We start from the raw sequence: 23,852 nt of genomic DNA, 5'->3' as shown, positions 1-23,852 counted from the left end.
GGTCTGGGGACCCTTCATTGAACACTTCAGGAAGGATAAACCTTTGCCTCGGACTTGATTTCACTTGCTATGAACACTGTGCCTGGTGTGTGATTATCGTGCTCGGACCAACTTGAACTTTATTTTTCCCCCGCCTCTCATGCTTATACGGACGCACAGCTCTCCCGGCCTCTTGGCTAATCCCTGGTCTTTTTGGGTATGGTCTGGACTGACAGCCTTTTATATCTTTTATACAGCTAAATGTGTATATATGTATGTGTGTATATATATTTATACGGTCATTTTTGTTATCTCCTTTTTTGTCTTTTCTTTCTTTGTGAACTGGCAACTGTTTAGTTTGGTGTTTTGTGTCTGTTTTGTTCTCTTTGAAAAAATAAAAAAAGATAATGTTCAAAAAAAAAAAAATGTTTAGTTGAATACAAAAAAACACTGGGATAAAGGTTGGATTGGAATGTGACTATTTAATTGAAAGCCTGTGTTGTCAACAGGAACGTGGTGGGCTCAGTGGGCTCGGTAAAGAGGAATCTCAAAGGTATGTGATATTTAAGTGCTTTATTTCCTGCTTAACACTTGAATTTCAACACACATTGAATTTAATTAGATTTCTACAGACTTTGTTTTCCTTCATCCTGAAGGAAATCTACAAAGTTAATGTAGAAGGAATTTTAACCGCCATTTTGTTTAATATCTTTTTCAATTGACAAGGAATACATTCAATCTCATTCCCATCATTAGGAACAGGAATGATTTAAATGTTATCATGGCAAATGGCTTTTCATTTAGGAACTACTTAAAATTGCGGTATTGATCTTTCATTCTCTGTCTTCAATGTCTTTTTCTTTTTAAATCATGAAGCATATTAGACTGAGATAGTAGAGCTTGACCTAGTGTCAATTTTTAGAAATCAGGGTATGCCAATGACTGATTCTAAGGTGGCTTGGTGAATAATAAACAAAGGAATTAACTTTCTAAAAGGAACCTTTTCTAATTAGCTAATGGATTGAAATAATTATTAAATTAAATCCTAAATATTTCCCCAAGAAGTTAAATTGTTCTTTTCTCATCACCGCTCAAAGTCTTGACACTAATTCTTGGGTCTTTTTTTATTTGTTTTATTCGTTTTTGGAGGTGTCATTGAGCTTTTACTTTTTTCTCTCTGTGCTATTGTCAAAAAGCAGGGAGATTAAAGTAACCCTTAAACTCTCATTCTGGTTGCCTCTTGCAACATCTGTGCATTGCTTTCATAGCACACTCTGTAAACACAGATGGAGCTGTCACAGCTACAGTGACACAAAGTAGGACAGGTGACTAAGAAAACAGTGAAAGTAATGTCTGAAGCAAAAATGCTAGTGACAGAGTAAGAGACTAAACAAGTACGTCTTGAAGAGTGTTATAAAAGCAACATCACCGCCCAGTGTCTTTAGGGTGTATCCTTTGAGCTTAAGATTGCAAAGGTTTAACAATAAAGGGCTAACTGCAGATTTACAATGCTTCCTAAAAGCAAGCAAATATTCCTTCTGACATTTTAGCATAAAGAAAGTCTTTTCAGGCCGATATTCTCAGCTGTTGGTTTATTTTTGTTATTTTTCAGATACTCTTGAAGTCTCAAAACCAACTGAATCTCAGGTACAGGTTTGAATCTTTATTCACTGTATTGGCATGTACACTATATCACACATCAACCAGTAGGTGTGTCTCCACTATCCTTTTTCACTGTACTGTTGAATTTTTGAAAAATGAGATATAATACCTAAAAGTTCCCACTCATAGATAGCAATGTGGTGCAAATCATTTGTTTGGTCTCTCTATGCAGACTAATGTGTATAACATGGAGGCAGTGCAGAACAAAATAACGAAGCTCCTGGAGAAGTATTCCAATGGACTATGGATGTCCAAAATCTCAGACGTATACAGTCAAATGTTCAGTCAGAAGCTTCATCCTCAGGCACTCGAAGACATGGAGAAGTGGCCACACATCTGTATGGTGAGTCAATGTTTATGAAATAAACACGTCCATCGAAGATTTTTTTTACTGACGTAATCACACAGAGTGCTTTTGAAGAGAAGCATTAGGTCATTTTGAACCTGAGGAACCGTATGACAGTGCATTTTACTGTTATAGGAAGTTTCCTTTTTTTGTGTCTCTCCCTCACAGGAACTGCAGCCAATTTGTAGTCGCTAGAACTGGATGTAAATTGTCCTTTTCACATTGACTTTACAATAGGACCTGCTCTAGGCTTAGGGGAATTAATGTCATTAATGTCTGTCATGACATTACATTCATTAAAAACCCCATTAGAAGTGTTTTGTCCTTTTTTAGGGAGCTTGTTCCTTCCCATAGCTTGAAAGAACCACTACAACTGTTTGGTCCAAAGGCACCTTTAATCATCAAACTGCAACTACATAAATTAAAGTTTAAGCCATTCTGTATTACTGTTTTTCTGTATAGACCCTGAAGAAAAAATAAAATAAAATCATATATTCTGTTTTTTCCTCTTTCTTACGTGGCCTCTACACAGGTGGAGAAACCTTCAATGACAAACCGAGCTGATCGGCTTATCTACCCTCCTTTGCCTCCCAAGCCCCCTGCAAAACATTTAAATAACACCAACTCCTCTTCAGTGTCAAGCACTCTCACTGCACCTGCTTCCTCACACCCAAGACATGAGGAGCGTTCCACAACGGGCCTCTTTGGTCTAGGTCGTAAACCCGAAGCCTTAAAGAAACCTTTGGCTAATCATGCCTTAACTTTTTCTCCCCAAACTGATGTTTCTTCATCAATCAAAGTGCTGACATCGGTGACATTACGAAGCCCAGCCCCCAAGCCAGCTCTAGCTCCTAAATACCCCCAATGTTACACTTTTACAGCCAATTCCAACGGGGGATATAAACTTAATCTCAGCTCTGCAGCAGATACTCGCAACCAAAGCACTTCACCTCTCCAGCCTGGGAATGGCATTTCTCCACTTTTGAAAGACACATCCCCCTTCCCTACCAGTTCTGCTCTTTGTCCTCCAACATCTGCATATAATGTGTTGTCCACTGACATGCGTCAGAAGATAAAGGAGCTTCTTTCCAAGAACAGTTATGGTCTGTGGGCCCATGCTTTACCCAAACTTTTCATGGACACGTACAAGATACCATTCCCTGAACAGGTTCTGGAGAATTTGTCTCTTTTGATTGACATATGTATGGTGGAGTACCCAATTCCAAATAACAAGAAAAAGGTAAGGCAATGCAATGGTTTAATAGGTCTCAAATAATAATTTTCTTTATTAAAATGAACTTTTTCTATTTATTGCTCTTTTTTTTTATTGTCATGAATGACAACATGATTTTTGATCTGTTTTAATATCTGCAACTGTAATCTTTGGGTACCTCATTGGCGACGTATTCTCATACTATCAGGCTATCTTGTACAACTGCCGAGAAGATGTGAACAATAATGATGCTGCAGGTAGCCACTTGTGCAAAAGAAACCTACTCCCCTCTGGTCTGGAGGTGGTGGGCCATAAGGCCCCTCCAAATCTGGTTCTTCCTTCAGAGCAGTACCCCTCAGTGCTGGTGACTGAGGCCAAGAGCAGTAATGCTGTCACTGTAAGGTAAGGCATTTGGTGTGGGTGGGGGGGGGGTTGCTCTCATTTTCTCTTCTTTCAGAAACCGTTTGGAGTTTTTGAATTGCACCGACCCTTTAGGAGTTATTGTACTGACAAGCTTATGTTACAAATGTGTTGCACACCAGTGAAATCTGTCTGTGATTGGGTGGTCGTACTTCAGAAGTCCTGGGGAGCTTGTAAAGACTAGTATATGGGTGCAAAGCCCTATTTATAATTTATTTTTTGGTAGTATTTGAATTTAGTGATATAAACTGTCTAGGACTTAGTTATGAGTAACGGTATGCTTGCCAATCCTTTTAAGCGATCTGGCTTAAGAGGCTTTTAGATTGAGCTTCAAGGGAGAGTGGGATGCCCCCTTATATAATGGTAGGGAAAACACTAAATTTAAGATAGAAATCACTCAGTACGGATAAATTCGAAATGTTGTAATTCTTCTGGGCTTTAGGTGCAAATCCCAGCCCTTAAAGTCCATGTGGCCAATGTTTCCTAGGAGTTAAAATTTTAAGGAATTCATCCAATCTCCTTAATTATTTTGATGTAAAATACTAACATTGGCATCAAATTATTCAAACAACTTATCCTGCAACATTTTAATGTGTCTTAAATTAGGTTCGTAGGTGAAAACTACTCTAAAGCTCAGGAAGCCATGGAACGTGCCATGCTCTCCTACAGTCAACGTTCCAGACAGTTTCCTCTATCTCACCCTGTTGTGGGTCAGCTGGTAGCAGTCAGAGGGGAGGAGGGAGATGATGTGGCCAGAGGGCAGGTCATGGAGGTCATGAACCCCAGCAAGGTCAAGGTAACTCATTTTTAAAATGAGTCATTAATTGTAATCACTTAAATGCTTACATAATATGAAAGGGCTGTACATTTGACATGATTTATTTGGTTTAAAAACTGAGATGTATACAGATAAATGCTTGTCTTCCTGGCAGGTCTACTATGTGGACCATGGCTTCACTGTGGAGACTAGTGGGACCAATCTGCTGAAGCTTCCTGAAGAGTTTTTCTCTCTACCCTTCCAAGCTACAAGGGTCAAGCTTGCAGGTGCATAAACTATTGGGAAATTACTGGTTTTTCTGTCACTGCTTAAATTAATAAATATAAAACTATGTAAAGAACTAACTGGACAACAATACTCAACAATTTATTTAGTTTGTTTTCTACTTTAATTTCTCACAGGATTGGTGGCATTCACCTCCCATCCATTAATACTATCTTACCTGGAAAAGGTGGCAGTTGGAAATATCCTACTAATGGAAGTATTAGAGCCACGTCAGCCTAATGAGGCGCCCTTGGTTGTGTTTTACGATACCTCAAAAGATGAAGACGTCAACATTAACTCCACCTGCCTAAAGGCTCTTCAGGACAAGTCCATGAACAACCCTCTCTCTGTACGTTGACATCCTTGACACATCTGAGAGATGTTACAGCTCCATCCTAATATTAGCCTTTCTTGTGCTTCAAAAGTCATGTAAATTTTAGCAACAACAGCAAGTTGAAGTTCAGTTTTAAATCAAATCTAGAATGAACAAACAACAATCTTTTTATTTCCTGTAGGTAAATGTTACCTGTCAGGACGTGTGTGTCTCAAATGTGTGTGCAGATGGCACCATATACTGCCAGCTGCCTTCACGAGGAACTACAAGACTGAGAAAGTTACTTGAAGAAGTTGATGCCTACTTCATCTCCCAGGTAGACCAGACTTATTGAGTGTGTAAATGTTTATTTTATTTAAAAGTATGGGTGTTGGAGCAAAAATTGACAAAATGGTTTTGGGATGCATTAGGAGACTGTTGGATCCCTCATCTATGTGGGAGAGTGGTAATTTAAAAAAATCTTTTAAAGAGATGACTGCCTCATAATTAGGCGCTGTATAATGTGTTGCATTTGTAAATTATTTCCCTGAATTGCAATGCAAATGTGAAATGTAAAGAATTATGCACATTGTGAGTTGCGTGTAGCTTTGGGACAGGAAAAGAGGGGGGGGTTTCCAAAAAATAAGTTGTTTTTGAAGCTTTGGAATTTTTAACTATTTATTTTTAGCATTTTTGGGGGGGATCAATAGATTTTTGCCTTTCCAAGAGTTCCCCTCACTCAAGATTACTTGAGAGAAATAAGCAAGCATTAAAAGCTGTTTCATAAAGTATGGTTCAGGCTACCTTCTATCATGTGTCACCGTTACAACTTACAGCCTGTCCTAACTGCATGCGAGCGTCCGACTGTCGCGTCGCACTGCGTGGCATCTGACGCGCTCTGTCCACACTGAACGCGTTACGGCCCCCACGTTCTACCACGTTCTTTTGATTGACAGCTGAGACTTGCCTTTTAAAAGGCTGATTTATGGTCCCGCGTTACACCAACGCAGACCTTACAGCGTAGGGTACGCGGCGCACTCACCGAACTGTGCGCGTCGCCGCGTACCCTACGCCGTAGGCTACGCCATCGATTTTACGCAGAACCATAAATCAGCCTTTATTCACCCGCCCGTGCGCTCCTGAAAGAAACTCCTAAAATTACTCCTAAAACAGTAACGGGACAAGTAAAAGATGGGTGATTACTTGTAATCTTCCTACGTTTGTACTTTCTAAACAGAAAACAAGCTTATTATTCGGTGGAATAAGTGGGGAAAAAACCGAACGGTGACGCAATCGAACAGCGTGGAGTGACCGGTGTGTGGTGTTAAATGCAGCAAACATGTCAGCATGTCAGATGATTACTGGGATGTGGGGAAAAAGCAGAGGACACGAGAGATCCGGCACAAATTAAGCCCTAATAAGATTAAGATAAGATTCTTATTATATCTATCTTATCAGAACCGTCCAGCTCCCTGGCGATCTTCCTCCAGCCAGCTGCCACTTTATTGAGGTTCTTGTATTGAAATGACTGTTTCCTACAGCGCTTTCAACTTTTTTTTTTCCAACTTTCAACCGGCTTTCAACGCGAGCGACAGGAAGGAAATGGAAGCAGGCCGTGCGACAAAAGTCCAGCTCAAAACGGCGCGCTGCGTCGCTCGCAACCAGTGTAGACAGTGCAAATAAAAAATAAAGCAATGGAACTGTTTTTGACGCTCGGGTCGCATGCAGTGTGGACACGGTGTTACGGTACAAATACAGATGTTGTGATTTAAAAGCAATGCTTAAAGGAGCTTGAGGCTCCTTTTTAAGAAATGAGACTCTCTAGCGCCACCCTTCACCACGACGGCCGTTGGGGGTACTGCAGCCAACAGTGAAGCCGGCACGGGAGAACGGGGAGAATGCTCATGCAGCGTCATGTGACGTCACATCCGCAGCCCAGCGCGGGAAATTCGGGACCGAATTGCAGCACATTTTGCAGCACACAGCCTGTTCAAGGCAAAGGAGAGATACACTAGAGGGCTCATTCTTTTGGGTTTGGAACGCTTCATCTGACATTATTAATAGAAAACTTAAAATGTATACAGATTTTTTTCATAAATCTTGCCACAATCCGGCCTCAAGCTCCTTTTTAATGTGAATTATTTTGTTCTACATAAACTCAAACTAAATCACATACATAATGTTGTAGGCCCTGTTTTTAAATTGACCACTAAGTAAGTCACGGTTAATGCAATGTTCTGATCTGTGATGTCCAAGGCCAGGGTCACATGGGTTTGTACCTCATACTCCCTGTTGCTCTTAATATTAGTATTTTTTGCAAAAGAAGTGTTCCTGGCAACTGTTTTGAATTGTCAATTTTCCTGTTTGAAACTGGAGGATCACACAATAATTATGTTGGTTAAATTTTCCTTACCAGAACACATCTGACTGTCTGGTCTGTCGACCGTTCTCCGGTATGTTCTGTCTTGCCCGCTACAAAGGAAACTGGGCCAGAGCAGAAGTAAGACCCTATCTTAAATGCTTAAAAATAAAAGCTGCAATTCGATATGCAATATATTGTGCCCAGAGTTGAAATCGCATATTGCTTAATTTTTTTCAGATCACCAACATGCATGGCAAAACAGTGATGGAGATTCTCTTCATGGACTTTGGGGTCCAGATAACTACAGAAATAACAGAACTGCGAGAAGTTCCCCCAGTTTTTCTAAAGGTTTTCACCATCATCCCACCACAGGTCAGTTACTATATGTGCCATCAGTCCCATCCCCCCTCCCCTCTGCTTTATTGTTGATTATGTTTATTACTTCCAAATATACCTGAATTTGAAAGCTGGTTTAATGCACTTTTAAGCGATCGTTCTGTGAGATGCTTCATAAATGACTTACTCATCAACTGTTAAAGGTATTGTGACATCATTTTTAACATGCTTTTAACACTATTAAAAGTCTTGGCCAACATCCCTTAAATGTGTCTAAAAGAGTGTAACAAGAAAAACTTCACTCTAGTACTCCATTCTGTCCTTTTTATGACTGTTTTTTTGCGCCGTGAAAAACGGGTCCTTTTCCCCCTTTCCTGTCAATCATTGCGCCGCTCCTCCTCCAAACCTCCTCCAACCAACCGCTACACACTTCTGCCAGCGTCTCCACACACACGCGCGCACACCAAACCACAAACACTGACACACAGCCCAGACAGGGCGACTACAGCCCGGGGATGAAGTCCAACCGGGACCAGAGGACCGGGACCGCAGCTCCCCGCGAGCAATACACTCACAGCGGCGTCGGAGAGTTAAGCCGGGAGCGACAGGCGAAGCATGCACGGAAAAGCAGCAGGGCGAAGCAGACAGTCCACAGCAAACAATCACAAAAATAAAGGCATGTAAATAAAGTGTCCCCTTATCTTAAGTCCAGTCAGTGGCCGCGGGTCTTCTTAGCAGTTTTCCTCCGGTGATTAGAACAGAAGAGGCTCTAAACAGCTCCGTGTTAAGCCTGATTTATGGTTCCGCGTTAAATCGACGCAGAGCCTACGCCGTAGGGTTCAGCGTACGGTGCGCGTCGCCGCGTAACCCTACGCCGTAGGCTCTGCGTCGATTTAACGCGGAACCATAAATCAGCCTTTATGGTGCGCTGGAGAGGAGAGGAGGCAGGGAGCTGGGTGGAGGGGGCGGTGATTTAGCGGATCGTTACGTAACGACCCGCCACCAAACCAGGTGCGCCGTTTTTGCATAGTTATGCGGAAAATCCCAGAAAGCACACAATACACTGAATGTTAAAAGTTTGTTGTTTTTTGGGTGTAATTGATGTCAAGACACTCAACAAAACACAAAAAATCAAGAAAAATGTGTTTTTCATGTCACAATACATTTAAGATCATTTTGATTAAAATGTATTGCTTAAAACAAAACTCCGGCTGACTCTGGACTATCATCCATTCTCATCGTCCTCGATCCGAGTGCAGCCATCCTCCTCGACAGACTATCTGGCACACTCCTTGACTGGTTCATTTCCTTCCTCTTTGGCTGTATTCAGTTCGTCCAGCTAAAGACATTCAAATCCCGACCCGCTCCCGTTTCTTCAGGTGTTCCTCAAGGCTACGTCCTCAGTCCCATTCTATTTATCATCTATCTCCTTCCTCTTTGTCATATTTTCTGAAAATACATCTATTTCCATTGTTATGCAGGTGACACCCAGCTCTACCTCTCCTCTAAACCCACCCCCACCCCCCTCGCTTTGTTTGTTTAGAGGGAAATCAAATCCTGGCTCTCCAATTTTTTCAAACTCAACACTGAGGTCCTCCTCGTTGGTTCAAAATCCACTCTCAATAGGACTCCCTGTTTCACCATCTCCAATGACGAGTAATAATGTTACCCGGTCAGCCTACTTCAATTTTCGCAATATTAACCGCTTCCGTCCGTCCCTCAGTTCCAACTGCGCTGCTATTCTGGTCCACACTCTTGTGACATCCCGCCTGGACGACTGCAACTCCCTCCTCTTCGGTCTCCCCCGCAAGTCCATCCAGAACCTCCAACTGGTCCAGAATTCAGCCGCTCGTATTGTCTTCAGAACTCCATCTATCAATCATATCCCTCCTGTTCTCCAACAACTCCACTTGCTTCCTGTCAAATATCGCATTGCCTTGAAAACCCTGGCCCACACTTTCAACGCCATCCATAACAACTCTCTGACCTGCTCCACATCAACACTCCCTTCGGTCAGCTTTACTGTGCCTGTTGCCCGTCTGTCCACTATGGGATCCAGAGCCTTCTGCTGCTCTGCCCCCCACCTCTAGAACACCCTCCCCCCGACATCAGGAACAGTATCAATCTTCAAATCCCATCTAAAAACCCACCTGTTCAAACTAGCCTACTCACTTTAATTTCTCCCCCTCTAGGCTAATGCTGATTTCTGATTTATTTATATTGTCCTTTTTTTATCGATAGTGTGCACTGTTAAGGTGACCTTTACTCCCCTGAAAGGTGCCTTAAATAAATTAAATGTATTATTATTAAAAGCTGTTGCTAAAGTAGGTATAACTACATTGTTCTGTTTCCTATAGGCTATTAAGTGTCGGCTAGCTGATGTCACAGTTTCAGATGGAGACTGGAGCCACGAGACTGTTCTGTGGGTGAAAAAGCTTGTCCTGGAAGCTGGAAACTGTAAAATGAAGGTACGATAAGTTGAGGGGGAAATTGATATTAAAGGTTTTGCTATTTGAAACACTTATCTTCATGGCTATCAACATATAAAGGATTTATATATATATATATATATATATATGTATGTGTATATGATTTTTTTAATGTATACATCATCCTAAGGAAGCTTACAAATTTTATTTATTTTTACGATTCAATTTCAAAGGCGTTAAGATCACTTGAGAATTATGAGTAATTTGCCTCTTTAAAGACACATTTTGTGCCATGTCCTTTGTGCTATCATACATATAAAAATAAGTAGTGTCAAAAATGTGCTTCTGAAATTTTTACCTATGTCCTCTAAATGGGGAAAATATTGTCTGTGTGGGTCAGTGCCAGTCAAAGCCCCCACAATTTAGTGCAATTTGATTTATGTAGCATCTTTTACAACATAAGTTGTCTCTAGGTGCTTTCCAGAAACCCAGAACATGACCCCCGAACAATTATTACATAAACTATTCTTATACTTCCGGTGTTTTATTTTGAAAATTGAACAGTCTCTATGCTATTGTTGTGTCCAACTTTCTGCGAGCTCGATCTGCCATCTGTAAATAATTGCAGGTTGGAGCCAAACAGGACTCCTGAGCAGATGATTGCTCTGGGGCGCTTCAAAACTGCATTACAATACTAATCTCTGTGACTGAAAAGGCCACAATTTACAGTATTTGACACAGTACAGTCGGACTGCAGCACTCCTGCACCCCTTGGGACCCTAGGGTTGTAATTATGGAGTTGACGCAGGAGAAAAAAGTCACTGTTAAAAATTAAATAATCTGAGGAGCTTGAACATATATCCCAATGTTACATTGATCTCAGAAATCAAAGGCTAGTGGTTTGCTCCTGTCTGCAGTGGTGCTTGGGATGAATAAGCCATGGCGACATGGTGTTTGCAAATGTGCAGGTGCAAGTATGATCTCTGATGGCCTCAGCCAACAATTTACAGGACTTGAAGTTTCTACCAATGTATTCTGTGTTCACTGTTACACAAAAGACCAATAGCAAATGTTTCATAATAGTTTGCCCCACGAGTGTTTTGTTTTTGTCTCACTTTTGCCTTATGTCAGATCTTGGAAGTGGAAGAGGTCAAAGGGGACAAGGTGGTCTACATGTACCTGTACATTGGTGATGGCGATGAGCTGCACAAGAGCATCAACCACCAGCTGGCCCAGAAGCTGATGGGACAGAGCAGCAATACAATTTGTGATACTGTTGGCAACCTTGTGGATAAAGGTAATACTGTGAATCACAAAGTAAAATCCATTATTCGTCTTTTGCAGCAATTTGCCCGTTACAGAGCTCGCAGTCAGGTTGCCATATAGGCAGGTGATCAGTAGGCGGCACACAACTGTTATCTGTGAACTCTAACAAAGTTGTCAAAGACGTTCCCTAACGTTGATGATTAACAGGCCACATATCTAGTTGTTGGGCTATGCCCTGTTGAAGCTGCAGCCAGCGAGAGAGCAAGGCACCAGTTAAGGTCACCCTAATTAAGGAAGTTTTGAAGGGGAAACCCACAAATCAAGAGGTGTACACAACACGATGTGCCATGCTATAGGGGTGGGCGGTACACCGGTGTCATAGTCATCACCGGTGTGAAACTGCGCCACGACATGGATTTTGCAATACCGTCAATACCGTAATAAATCAATTATAAAATAATAAGCGTAAATAAGGCATTAAAAACGTCGGTGATATGCAAGGTTTGCTGCCGTGTTGTGACAGCAAGAGGTGGAAACACAAGCAACCTGTTTCATCACTTAAAAAACATGCACGCCCGTGAATATGAAGAGGCAACCCGGGCCAAAACGAGCGCAAGTGGGACCAGCTGCTGCTGCTGGGACCGCTGCTCCGCTGGTGCTGCTGAGCAACACCAGCGGAGCACGTCCCAAGACCACACAGCTTTCAATGCAGGCATCGTTTACTGCTGCTACACCTTACGACAAGAGTAGTAAGAAATGCAGGGCTTAAAGTATTCCGGCACCGTGCCGGATCTCCGGCGTACAGAGTTTTTTTTCTCGGCATGCGAGTTTGAGTGCTTTAAAAAAAAAAAAAAAAAAAAAGGTTTGAGAGAAAAAAAAGGTTGAGTCAACCGAGTTCGTCTACCAATGGAATGAGAGGAAAGCAGCTCTGGCGCTCAACCAAACTAACACCAGCCAATCAGAAGTAGAGCTGGGCGGGTCTTTGACGGCAGCGGAGCGCAGAGCGCTGTTTCAACCTGCTGGAATACCAGTCACCCACTTCAAGATGGAGAAAAAATTAATGAATGTCGGTTTATAAGAATCTTTTTGCCCAGAAGAAAAAAAGAGTGACAAAAAAATACCCATAACCATGTTCTTCTCTCGAAAAAACACACCTGTACCGCGGGCTTTAGAAGAAAAAGGCGCTGCAGCGCGAGTCGGGATGGAGCGGCTCAGAAGAGCAGGGGAATACGTGCGAGGCGGTGTTGAACTCCGCAATTTGAAGCTTTGTATAATAATTATAAAAAAAAAGGGTTGCTACTATGTGAATATCACTTATCACGGGTTCTTTTTTGGAACGTAACCCTCTCGAAAAACAAGGGATTACTGTATATGAATACTCATGGCATAAACCTGTCAAGTTTTGGATTTAAAATGAAGGGAAATTTTCCACCACCCGCTGTCCAACCAGCCCAACCGAGGTTCAGTATTAGATTTTAAGACAAGTTTACTAAATATTTAAAATATAATATAATAAAAATAAATATAATATAAAGGATACTACCATTTACTTATTATATTATAAAAATATTAACCTTATTCACATAAAGGGACAGGACAGGCTACTCCTCCCAAAACGTACCAAAAAATACCGTGATATTATACCGTCACCGTTCAAAAGATGAAAAATACCGTGATATTAATTTTAGGTCATATCGCCCACCCCTACCATGCTACAATGCCAGCATCTTCAACTGTCCATGGAACACATGATCCCTGCTTTCACTTATCAGTTTCTTCACCCACGTGTTGGTCTTTTTTTTAATTATTATTATTATTTGTGTTCTGAAAAATCGTACTCAGTCTGTTACCGCGGTAATTGACTCCTGTGAAGTAAACATTGTCAAGAGATGGTTTAAACATAAGGTACTTTTTGTCTCCTCCCCTTTATGGAGCTGAAACAAGTTCAATTTAATCAGACAAATGATCATATAACACGCATTCTAGAGATGTCTGAACGATGACATGCCGCATTTGTGTCAAAGTATAGTTATGATCCAAGTAGGTTTTAATGTGGTCAAATAAGACATCCTGATGGTTTTTATGAACCCCATCTTGGAGGAATAATGGACCTTGTTTGAGAAATATTTATATCAGTTTTAAAATCTTAAAAATGTTCACTGAATTAATTTCACTCGTAGGCTGCTGTTTTATTGCAATGCATCTTGGGTAATGGAAAATGGTTGCAGCAATTAAAACATGACAGCTCGAGTCTTAATTGACCCTTTTGTCAAGCCTGTTGCTAGGTCGGATAAAACTGTCATCTCTCCCGTCCACTTCGATTGTAAAAATTGGGTTTTACATCACTTTATTTCTAATTTTTGTACCAAGGAAAATCAACAGCACTAGATATAAATAAAAAGGAACATTTCAAGTTTAAAAATTGAGGTTTTTGGCAAAAAACAAGATTGAATTAGTTTAGCTAATAGCACGGTGGATGGGTTGAACTGCGAGTCTGGCCGTCCACATAGATTTATCCAAAAGAGACTTTTTTCGTAATTTACTGTTGATTTTGGGATGAAATGCATTCCTGTCATTCTCTCTGGGTGGCATGTCACTTTTGCCCCAAGCACACCTTTTTAAGATAATAAATAAATGCTTTTGCGGTTGTAGCTATGGGTTGTAGCGTGCTGCCGAACCGACTTTGTTTTGGAAGTACGGATCGGATTTCTGCTCCCTCACTACACTGTGCAGTGTGCTCTGAAGTACAAAATTTTAAAGAAAAATAATCCAGTGATCTAAATTTGGAATCAAGGCAAGTAAAAACTAAGCTTTTTCCATTGACGTGAACGAAAGAGACGGCTATTTTGTCCAACCGGATATTCTGCCTGGATGTAGCAACGGAGAATGATTTTTCTGATTGGTCAGTCAGGGACCAATCAGAAGGCTGAAAAAGGGTAAATTGTGATTTTTTTTTTTTAATTTCCTCTTTTGACAATCAAACCACATGTAAAACTACTTAATCATCTGTTTTAACTGACTCTCTCAAAGACAAGAAAAGGTCTGTCCTTTGCCTGGGTATCAGTTAAGGCTTATGATTCCTGGGTTCATTGAGAAAGCTCAGAAGATGATACATTGTACTCTGGATCAGACTTGGTGTACTGAGGCCGTCTCTCCTCACTTGATTTATCACTTGAAGTTCCAAAATCCTGTGACAGACAGTGTTCCTCTTGATTTTCTAGCTTTTAGCCTGGATAAATACAACCCATAGCTATCGAGCAAAGAACTTCTGGCCATTGTACTGCTGTATCCGATGTGCTGACATATGTTGAGTCCCAACATCAGTTGTACAAAATTGGACACTTGCAGATAGTTGGACCACATGAACCGGTGGATAACTCAGTTTTATGACTCCGAGTTGACTTGCTGTTTGTTGAACCTCCTTGAAACGGGCGACAGATAGTGTAGTCTGAACAAACCAGCAGTTTGCTGACTGAAGTTCGTGTAGTCTGAAAGTGGCCTGTTACAGCTCACAGAAACAGTCTGTGTTTGCGTTCAGTTTTTTGTAAAGCAGAAAAAAGTGGGAAAGTGACATAAGGAAATGAGAAAGAATTAGTTCCTTGGATATTGTATTTATGAACTGGTATGGAAGAGAGACGTTCTGCCTTTGTATTTTACTACGTTTTGCAGTTTTGTTTTACAAATTTCTCGCCCCCCCTGTTCTAGTCAACAGGTTAGCTCTGAGCACCCCGTTCCTGAACCCCAAACTCAAGACCCCATCAGAACCAAATCACAGAGCAGAGGAAGATACAATCAGCAAAACTGAGATCCAGCCGCTGCCTTTGCCTCCTCCACTTGAGCTTCCCCAGGTGTGTACCATTTTCACTGGTACTAACTTTTGAAGCCTTTTTTTTTTTTTTTTTTTCTCTCTCCTCTCCCCCACTTTTATTCCAACTTACCCAGAACTAAATACAGATGACAGGGTGTAATTTCAGGAATTACTGTTGGGTCAAAGGTAATTGTAGTTCTGTGTGCCTATGACATAAGACTGTAATGAACTACAAGCAGATTTTTTTTTTTTGTAAGGTACCAAGGAGACCTCTGCTATGGATCCTAAATCAGACAGTGGGTCAAAAAATCCAATAACACATATGAGTGTCACAAAAAAAGGGAGAAAGCTTTAAACCAGCCAAACAATGGGCTGTCACATTTGGGCCACTCCCCTAAATACAATCCCATAGAACTAAAATCAGCAAATTGAAAACAAACTGCCAGCAACTCCCAACACAAAGTGAAAATGTGCCGAGGAAAAAAAAGCTGGTGCTGGTGGCACACTGCCTCTTCTGACTGCATGGACCCTGATCTACCACAACGTTGTGACCACCTGCTCTATATTGAGCAGGTCCTCACTGTGTTCCCATAAGAGCTCTCAGTGTTTCCCCTAGAATTTTTTTCAGGCCCGGTGGTACCCACCGAAAAAATCCTAAACAGACGAGGTGCGTGGGAAGGCATATTGGACATGTAGCAATATAAAAAAGTTTTACATTAAAAATCATTGTAGGCCTATATTGCTGAATGATATCACTTCAATGAAATAAATAGATTTAATCTAACCTTTAACCAAAGTGTCATGGGCCTGAAAGGCTGCAGTGTTCTGATCTGACCCATACAAGCATTGAGAACATCTTTTCTATATATTTCAGAGGGATCTCTATGAAAACCCTCTGGGATGGTCCTCTTTTAACGGGCTGCTTGTGCTGATGGCATATGCCACAAAACATCCCTATTCACAATTGAGATTAGATCAGTTATAAATAATTTAAACATTGTAGATTTGTGTTTTACCCGTTTGGTTATAACAGAGTTACATGCATTTGACAGGGGAAAAAATGAACCTTTAGTGGTTCTAGTGGAAAGAATCTATTGTCTGTGTTATTTTCATCATTATTGCTTACCAAAAAAAGCTCAATCAGAAAAAAAATGTAAGCTAAACAACAAATTGGAAATGTACCATGGGGAGTGTGGTACAACTAAGGGCTGTATTTATGGTTATTAAGCCATTTGGGATCCCAGCCAGATGTTCTGAGTTTAAATGCGTTGTTTTTTACTGGGTCACCAGTCGGACCGGTGTCAGCGACGGTAAAGGCTGATTTATGGTCCGCGGTACACCAACGCAGAGCCTACGGCGTAGGGTACACGGCGACGTGACGTACGGTGCGTGTCGCCGTGTACACTACGCCGTTGGTGTACCGCAGAACCATAAATCAGCTTTCGCGCTCATACATGGCTGGCGCTAAGACCCCGCGGACGCCTGATGTGTCGTCGGGCTGTGTTTTCCTTCATGCTTCCCTGCAGCGTCTCATGCAAACACAAACACACGGACCTGGCAGAAACATTTCTTTATATCATGTTGTCTGTTGCCCGCAATATTTTTTTTTTTTTTTGACTAGCTACAAACTCTATACATCCCATAATAATATGCCCGCACTCTCAGCAGCGTTACTAGGCAACAAAGCAGGTTGACTCCCGTTGCAGAACAGCGCTGCAGAGGCTCCTAAACGTAAATGATCATTGATTTTTTTTTTTTTTTTTTTTTTTTTTTTTTTTAGGCCTGGCGGGGGGTCTCGTTGGCCTGGCGGCCCCGCCAGGCCTATATAATGGTAGGGGAAACACTGGCTCTGACCAGTCAGGATCTAGAACATCTGAGGGTCTCCTGGAGAGTCTGCTCTGACGGGGGTATTTACAGTAGATCCTGGCCTGTGGTGTGGAGTCTGTGCCTCTGTGATTGAGTCGTGAAAAAAAAGTTTTAGGTAGGGGGCAAATGCCAGACGCCTATATGTATGTCGATAGAGCAAAGGCATTAGTCAGAGGAGAGCATCACCACCACTAGTCTCAAGTATGGATGCTCCTAACTGCCAAATAACACCGCACTGAACTACAATAAAGAAACAAAAAAAAACCTATTGCAGTATATACTTGTATGTAACAGGATCTTCACTTGCAGAACAAAGTTAATCTTACTGTGTATTCATTAGACAAAACGGTACATTCTCATACAGTATATACACTAAACAGTATATACTTTTGGTCTTCCTGGTTTCCAGGTGGGTCAGAACACGGACGTGTTTGTGCAAGTGGCGCATCACCCAGGTTACTTTGTGGTGCAGCTGTGGCAGGACCTGCATAAGCTGGAGGTGTTGATGGGGGAAATGGTTCTTTACTATAACCAGACTGTGAAGACCAACACAAGCATTGGCATCCAGAAAGGAGATATCTGTGCTGCCAAAATAGACAAGAAGTAAGTCATTACCACCACCAGGTAGATGTGGACACCAAAGGGTTTTGTTGGATTATGTTGTATGCCTAGTAAAGTTTACAGGTGAAATATCTATCTTCTGACTGTCAAGGGGATTCGATTTTGATACCAACTCCTGAATAGTTGCTTTTTCATATATGGGTAAATCTTGAGTGTGTTTTGTATGTATTTGTTATTACAGATGAGTTGTATTTGTTGTGTTTTCATGAGAAATAATCAGCAAAGATTAAAAGTAAAGTTTCTTTTCTGTCTGAGTTCATGGGTGAGCTAATTGATGCCTGTCTCTGTCTAGCTGGCACCGTGTGCAAGTGAAGGGGATCCTGACCAGAGGACTGGTCTCTGTCTACGAGTTGGACTATGGTAAACATGAGCTGGTCAGCACCACGCTCATCCAGCCTCTCTTGGAGGAGTTCAGACAGCTGCCGTTCCAGGCTGTGGTCGCACAACTGGCAGGTGAGGTTTTATGTGTTTCCGTAACTTAACTGTTTTAAAATGTACAAAACAAACTTATAAAAGTTGAGTGAAAAAACCTCATACTCCACATTTCTTTACAATCTATGTATAATAAATAAGTAAATGATACAATCCCCCGGAGTTATTTCAGACGGGCAACCTCTGCAGTGCGTGCGCCTGCTTATTTACCCCTCTGAATGGTTCATTCCAACTACTCTATTTAGGGATGCTGTGATCCAACTTTTTCACTTGCGATCCGATTCCACAGCCCTAGTACCGATCCAATACCAGCGCATATTTCTATCTCTCTGTTCTGACCAATAGGTTCACTTTTTTTATTATTTTGTAGTGTGGAATAATAGAAAAGGCTTGATAAAATGACATTACTAAGGGCCAATCCCAATACACCTACTTTCTACCACTAGCCCTAAAAATGAGTAGGGCCCATGTAATCTTCCCTAGGGATTGGGACACGTCACTGCATGGTTTACGTTCAGGTACGTAAGCGACTGCGTAGTCACGTTTGCACATACGTCACACCATATCAGGAAGCCGAGAGCTAAAAGCTGTTTTAATTTCCACTGTAGCGCTGTTAATATGCCACTTAAGTTTTTAATATTTTTTCAGGTGTAAAAGTAACGCTAAGATCGTTAAGATCCCCAACCTGGGCTCAGTTTATCCAAATAACGCCTGTTAAGAAATTTGCTCCGATGTTTTCGGGATGAGGAACAGCCTGCTGGCTCAGGAGCTGATTTATGGTTCCGCATTAAATCGACGCAGAGCCTACGGTGTAGGGAACGGCGCACGTCGCCGCGTAACCTACGCCGTAGGCTCTGCATTGGTGTAACGCGGAACCATAAATCAGCCTTTATTCTGGCGAGGTCTGAAAAGACTTCGCAACAACGGGCAAGCGAGTGATTATCAACATTCACTGAGTGAATATTATGAAAGTAAAATATATATTTCTCGCTAGGAATGTAATCAAAACGCATTTTTATGTAGAAACTAACTCAAAATATTGATTTTATTCACAAAAAATTTGAAATGTCCGCCATGTTTTTTTGTTTGATTCAGTCTTCAAATGATGACGTAAAGCATTCGGGGAAATTTTTCTGGCCCTCTGTCGCGAAGTCAGCATCTGAAATCCCTAGCTGTGAAGGGGTAGATTCATACCCACTACCCCTAGATGCAAAGAGGAATTGGGACACCACTACCCTCACGGGAACACACAACATTTAGGGGTAGGGCTAGGGGGTGTACAGGGGTGATAGCGCTCCGGCGTCACGCCGGATTTCCGGCATACCGAGGTGTTTGCGAGAAAAAAAAAATAAAATCAGGTTTGTCGTTTATTTTTCTTATGATATGAATTTTTCATATACCGTAATACCGGTGAGTATGTACACAACGTTGGGAACGCCGCGCAGCGCGGCGGAACGTAGCGCCGCTGGACACTGTTTGTGAGGGGACTGTTCAGCCAGTGAGCAGAGCCGGCAGGGAAAAGTCAACAGTGCCGCGTGTCCGCGTGTAACTTAAATCTACCATGGCCTCGGCGTTAGGGCTCGGTCAAGTGAGGCTTTATAAATATATGGGCTTTATAAATTTATTAAATATATGAGCGCAGAGTCGGAGAGGAGCCGGGCGCACAGTGAGTCGCGCTGTGAAGCCTGATTTATGGTTCCGCGTTAAATCGACGCAGAGCTTTCGCCGTAGGGTACGCCGTAGTTCGCGTAACCCACGGCGTATGGGCTGCGTTGGTGTAACGCGGAACCATAAATCAGCCTTAAACCACACCTGCAGCCTCGTCAGCTCATCAGGAGGTTAAAACAGCTGCGATGTTTTGATTGCTGGTTCGTTTTGTTAACTCTGAGAGCTTTATTGGTTTGTTTGTTAGTTTGCTGGTGTTTTTTTTCTCTCTGGGATTATTGAGTTATTTATGAAGAAGTTCTGAGTTCCCTGTGAGCAGTAGGCTACTCGAGTTGAGGGGGGATGAAGGGTGATTTGATGGCACCCCCCCCCCCCCCCCTGAAATAAAAACGGTAAAAATCAACCCCCCTGAAATAAAAACGGTCCAAATCATCCCCCCTGAAATAAAAACGGTCCAAATCATCCCCCCTGAAATAAAAACGGTCCAAATCATCCCCCCTGAAATAAAAACGGTCCAAATCATCCCCCCTGAAATAAAAACGGTCCAAATCATCCCCCCTGAAATAAAAACGGTCCAAATCATCCTCCCTGAAATAAAAACGGTCCAAATCATCCCCCCTGAAATAAAAACGGTCCAAATCATCCCCCCTGTAAAACTGCCATCCCTCCTTTCCATCCCTTATGTCATTTCATCAATGAATGTGGTTTTACTGCTATTTCAACATTTAGAGTCATCACCAGAAAAATAACTTATTTGACCATTTTCACCTGTTTCAAGTAAATTTTCAATTGATATAAGTAGGAAAATCTGCCAGTGGAACAAGATTTATCTTCTTATTACAAGCAAAAAAAATCTTGTTCCACTGGCAGATTTTTCTACTTATTTCAAGTGAAAATCTACTTGAAACAGACTGATTTATTGCTTGTGTAGTTGAAAAATACATGAGAACAGGACCTTGAAAAAAAATAATCACATATTAAATCGCAATCGTAATATTGAGGAAAAAAATCGCAATTAGATTATTTTCAAAAATCGTTCAGCCCTACATTAGAATCATAAGTGCTGCCACCTCATTGTAAACGGCATCATTTTGTGAGGCCATGCAAACCTGTATTTATACTAGTGTGGACATTAATGTTTTTCTACAATATTTCCTCTTCATGACAGTAAAATAGGCCATTCTAAGCCAATTTACTGCTTCACATGCGGTTGTGTTTGTGTGTGTTTGGCAGCGTGGAGGCATATCTACAAAAATATGGAAAATCTACAAAAGTCATCAGAATATTCAATTTAATTAACTATTTATCAAAATGTTGTCCCAGGGAATCACACCCCTGGCCTATGTTGTTCAATTGTCTCATTCTGTTTTCTATGGGCTGCGTGTGGTGAGCTTGAACAACAGGACTTTGGGTCAATTTACACCAGACTTACAAATTTAGAGGACAAAAAATGACAATTGTGTTGATCGGGGCATATATCTTGGCTTAGGGGCTCGCTTACCTCCCAGGGAAAAAAAGTTCAGGCTCAGGATTTTTTTTTACTATCACCCCTGGGTGTATTGGGACTGGCCCTAAGAATGAGAATAACATACTTCCTGAGATGAATAGTCCACAACAGTAGGTTATTATGACAAAACATGAGCCATTTATTAGATATTAAATTTTTTTTTACATAAAATAGGCAGCATTAAATAACACCTCAACATGGAAAAGCCAATATAAAAAAATCAAGCAAATTTAAAAACAAACTTACTAAAAGTAGGCTTTTTTTTTTTTACATCTGTTACCATAAATAAAAATCATGACTTCCAAAGTCAGATAAATTCTACTGCCAGTGGCAACTTGTGCTGCTGTGTGGTGAGAACAGAACTAGGCATAACGTAGCGAGGTGTTGATTTAAGCATTGAAATCCCACATTACTCACTACTGACAGGGGCTGGTCATCAAGCACAATAAACTGCTCAAACTTTTCTGTAATTGCTTTTCCCTTCTTGCTGTCTCGTTGGAGTTGTTCACGCCTTTCAAATGTTTGTAACAACATTGGTTGTTTGAGGGAGCCGCCGGAGTGTGCTGTTATCATGTTAACATTAAATCAGATAGATTTGTCCAGGACATTTCTCTTGCGGGACGGGAGAAGACACTAAATCAATGAATCTTTATTATTATGCGGGCATGAATTCTCAGTTTTGCGGGAGCCTGCGGGAGTGTAACACACATGTTGCGGGTGCGGGCGGTAATGGTCAGAAATGCAGCGGGAGCGGGATGAAGAAAACAGTCCCACGCAGGGCTCTAGTTTGTTCATCCTTTACTTTAAAGTATTGCCACACCGCTGACATTTTATGCTCCCTCTCTCTCGCGGTTGTTGTTATCACTCTCCCCCTCCCCTCTCCTTTCTTACTCGTGTGTTAGAAGCAAGTGATGGTTGGAAAAGCTGGAGCGGACTTTTGGAATGGAGTGCTAGTATCGCAGTTTTCCCCTGCACTGTGATCCGATCCTTATATTCTTAGATGCCTTCAGATGTCTCAGCTACAAAGGTCGCTGTCAATGACACCTCCACCCCGGCTTCCATCTGTAGGTGTAGTCCTACACCCCTGTAATTGTGTCATCCTGGTAAACTATGCTTGAATGGAGCCTAAACCACAAAGCCAAATATGTGTTAAAGAAACAATTATAGAAGAACTGACTTGATTTAATGCAAAAAGTTGCTTAATCTTTCTGTCAAAAACATTCTCTATTTTTGATGGTGCACAGTGTCTGAGGCCACTCATTATTTTCATTCTCCGTCTACCACTTTTTGTTTTTCTTAGGCAACTGATTCTCCATCAAGATGTGTCACTATCTTTTGTTGGTATTCAAACATTTGACTGTGTTGACACGCTTGCTTCATGTCCTTATCACCATTTAGGATTCACAGAGCAGCAGTGGTCAGAGGAAGCCTGCATGTTATTCAGGAATTACGTGGAGAAACGAGCACTGGTAGCTCAGGTGGAGGACGTCTATAATGTTAAAGGCAATCTGTGGGAGCACAAGTTGACGGTGTTTCTGGTGGACACTACGTTGGAGGACAAGGACCTCTGGATCCACAGCATCATGGCTGATATCAGTGAAAAACTGTCTTAGGACGTTTCCACAAGCACAATGTTAGGTTAAACATGCTTCTCCAAGCTGAACTCAGTTTTGAATTCACGTGATTATTTCTTTCCTTATGCATGTTGTACATTATGCATGCAGCAGTGTGGCTTATTGTATATATTTGTTATATAGTAATATAGTAGACACTCTAATTACTATGTTCTGCAGAATGTTGATGGGAGCATGTTCAAATTCCTAACTTGTTACTAAAACAAAAGTTGATCTTTTTTTTTCTTGTTGTGCCTTGTGTTCATTTTAATAAACTAGATTAAAATGACTTTAAAATTGTTTATTTTTCCGTCATGTCAAAGGCCTTGTGGACCTATCAGTATGTGTACAAATATCTATGAAGTTTACAGTTTTATGCACATTTGCTTCTAAGAGCAAATATTAAAGCCTTGAATATAGCTCAAGCCAGAAGGGAAGCTTTGGCTCTTTTAAGAGTAATTTTATGCAGCAAAACTGTTGTGGAGCACAAACAGTTTTGGTCCTCCAAAGACTCCATTAACAATGACATAATTAAAATTAAAAGCAGAAATATATATATTTTGTTGTACAGTTGTCCCCAAAAGTTTGAAAATGACAAATGTTACATTTTCACAAATTCCACTGCTTCTGGGTTATTAGGTGTTTGTCAGATGTTTCTTTAGTATACGGAAATGTATCATCAAAACCTTACACTGAGTTCATGCAACAAGTCAATAGCCCCTTTCACACAGCCAGTTCGAGGCGGGAACGTTGCGCCTTTAAGCCGCCTCGCAGTTCTGTGTGAAAGTCACGGAGGCGGAATGGGGGGGCCAAGTGGCCCCACCAATAAGCCGGCAGCGGAGGTAGTCACAGAGCCGAAACGGGGTCTGTGTGAATGACAGAGCCGGCATGCCGGCATGCCACTAGACGCTGACGCTGTCGTCACGCCTCTGATTGCGGAACGCCGGCATGCTGTGTGAATTTACAGACGGG

At 41.5% G+C, this 23,852-nt stretch overlaps 1 protein-coding gene across 1 annotated transcript in view; it reads left to right on the top strand.

Annotated features, from left to right (window-relative positions):
* Positions 1-23,114, top strand: part of tdrd7a (tudor domain containing 7 a) — a 32,529-nt gene extending 9,415 nt beyond the window's left edge. Inside the window, exons 6-21 of the mRNA XM_061716013.1 lie at positions 489-513; positions 1,814-1,984; positions 2,520-3,227; positions 3,409-3,602; positions 4,227-4,416; positions 4,553-4,664; positions 4,800-5,011; positions 5,178-5,312; positions 7,392-7,475; positions 7,575-7,709; positions 10,031-10,141; positions 11,234-11,399; positions 15,074-15,216; positions 17,452-17,645; positions 17,956-18,116; positions 22,666-23,114. Coding sequence (XP_061571997.1) covers positions 489-513; positions 1,814-1,984; positions 2,520-3,227; positions 3,409-3,602; positions 4,227-4,416; positions 4,553-4,664; positions 4,800-5,011; positions 5,178-5,312; positions 7,392-7,475; positions 7,575-7,709; positions 10,031-10,141; positions 11,234-11,399; positions 15,074-15,216; positions 17,452-17,645; positions 17,956-18,116; positions 22,666-22,880 — 2,956 coding nt within the window. The 3' untranslated portion in view covers positions 22,881-23,114. The remainder of the gene's footprint in view (positions 1-488; positions 514-1,813; positions 1,985-2,519; positions 3,228-3,408; positions 3,603-4,226; positions 4,417-4,552; positions 4,665-4,799; positions 5,012-5,177; positions 5,313-7,391; positions 7,476-7,574; positions 7,710-10,030; positions 10,142-11,233; positions 11,400-15,073; positions 15,217-17,451; positions 17,646-17,955; positions 18,117-22,665) is intronic.
* Positions 23,115-23,852: the final 738 nt, after the last annotated feature.

The sequence above is a fragment of the Cololabis saira genome, chromosome 1, assembly GCF_033807715.1.
Source record: "Cololabis saira isolate AMF1-May2022 chromosome 1, fColSai1.1, whole genome shotgun sequence".
NCBI classification, from domain to species: domain Eukaryota; kingdom Metazoa; phylum Chordata; class Actinopteri; order Beloniformes; family Belonidae; genus Cololabis; species Cololabis saira.
Note: the sequence above shows the minus strand (reverse complement) of the source record. Positions and strands in the feature narration are given on the sequence as shown.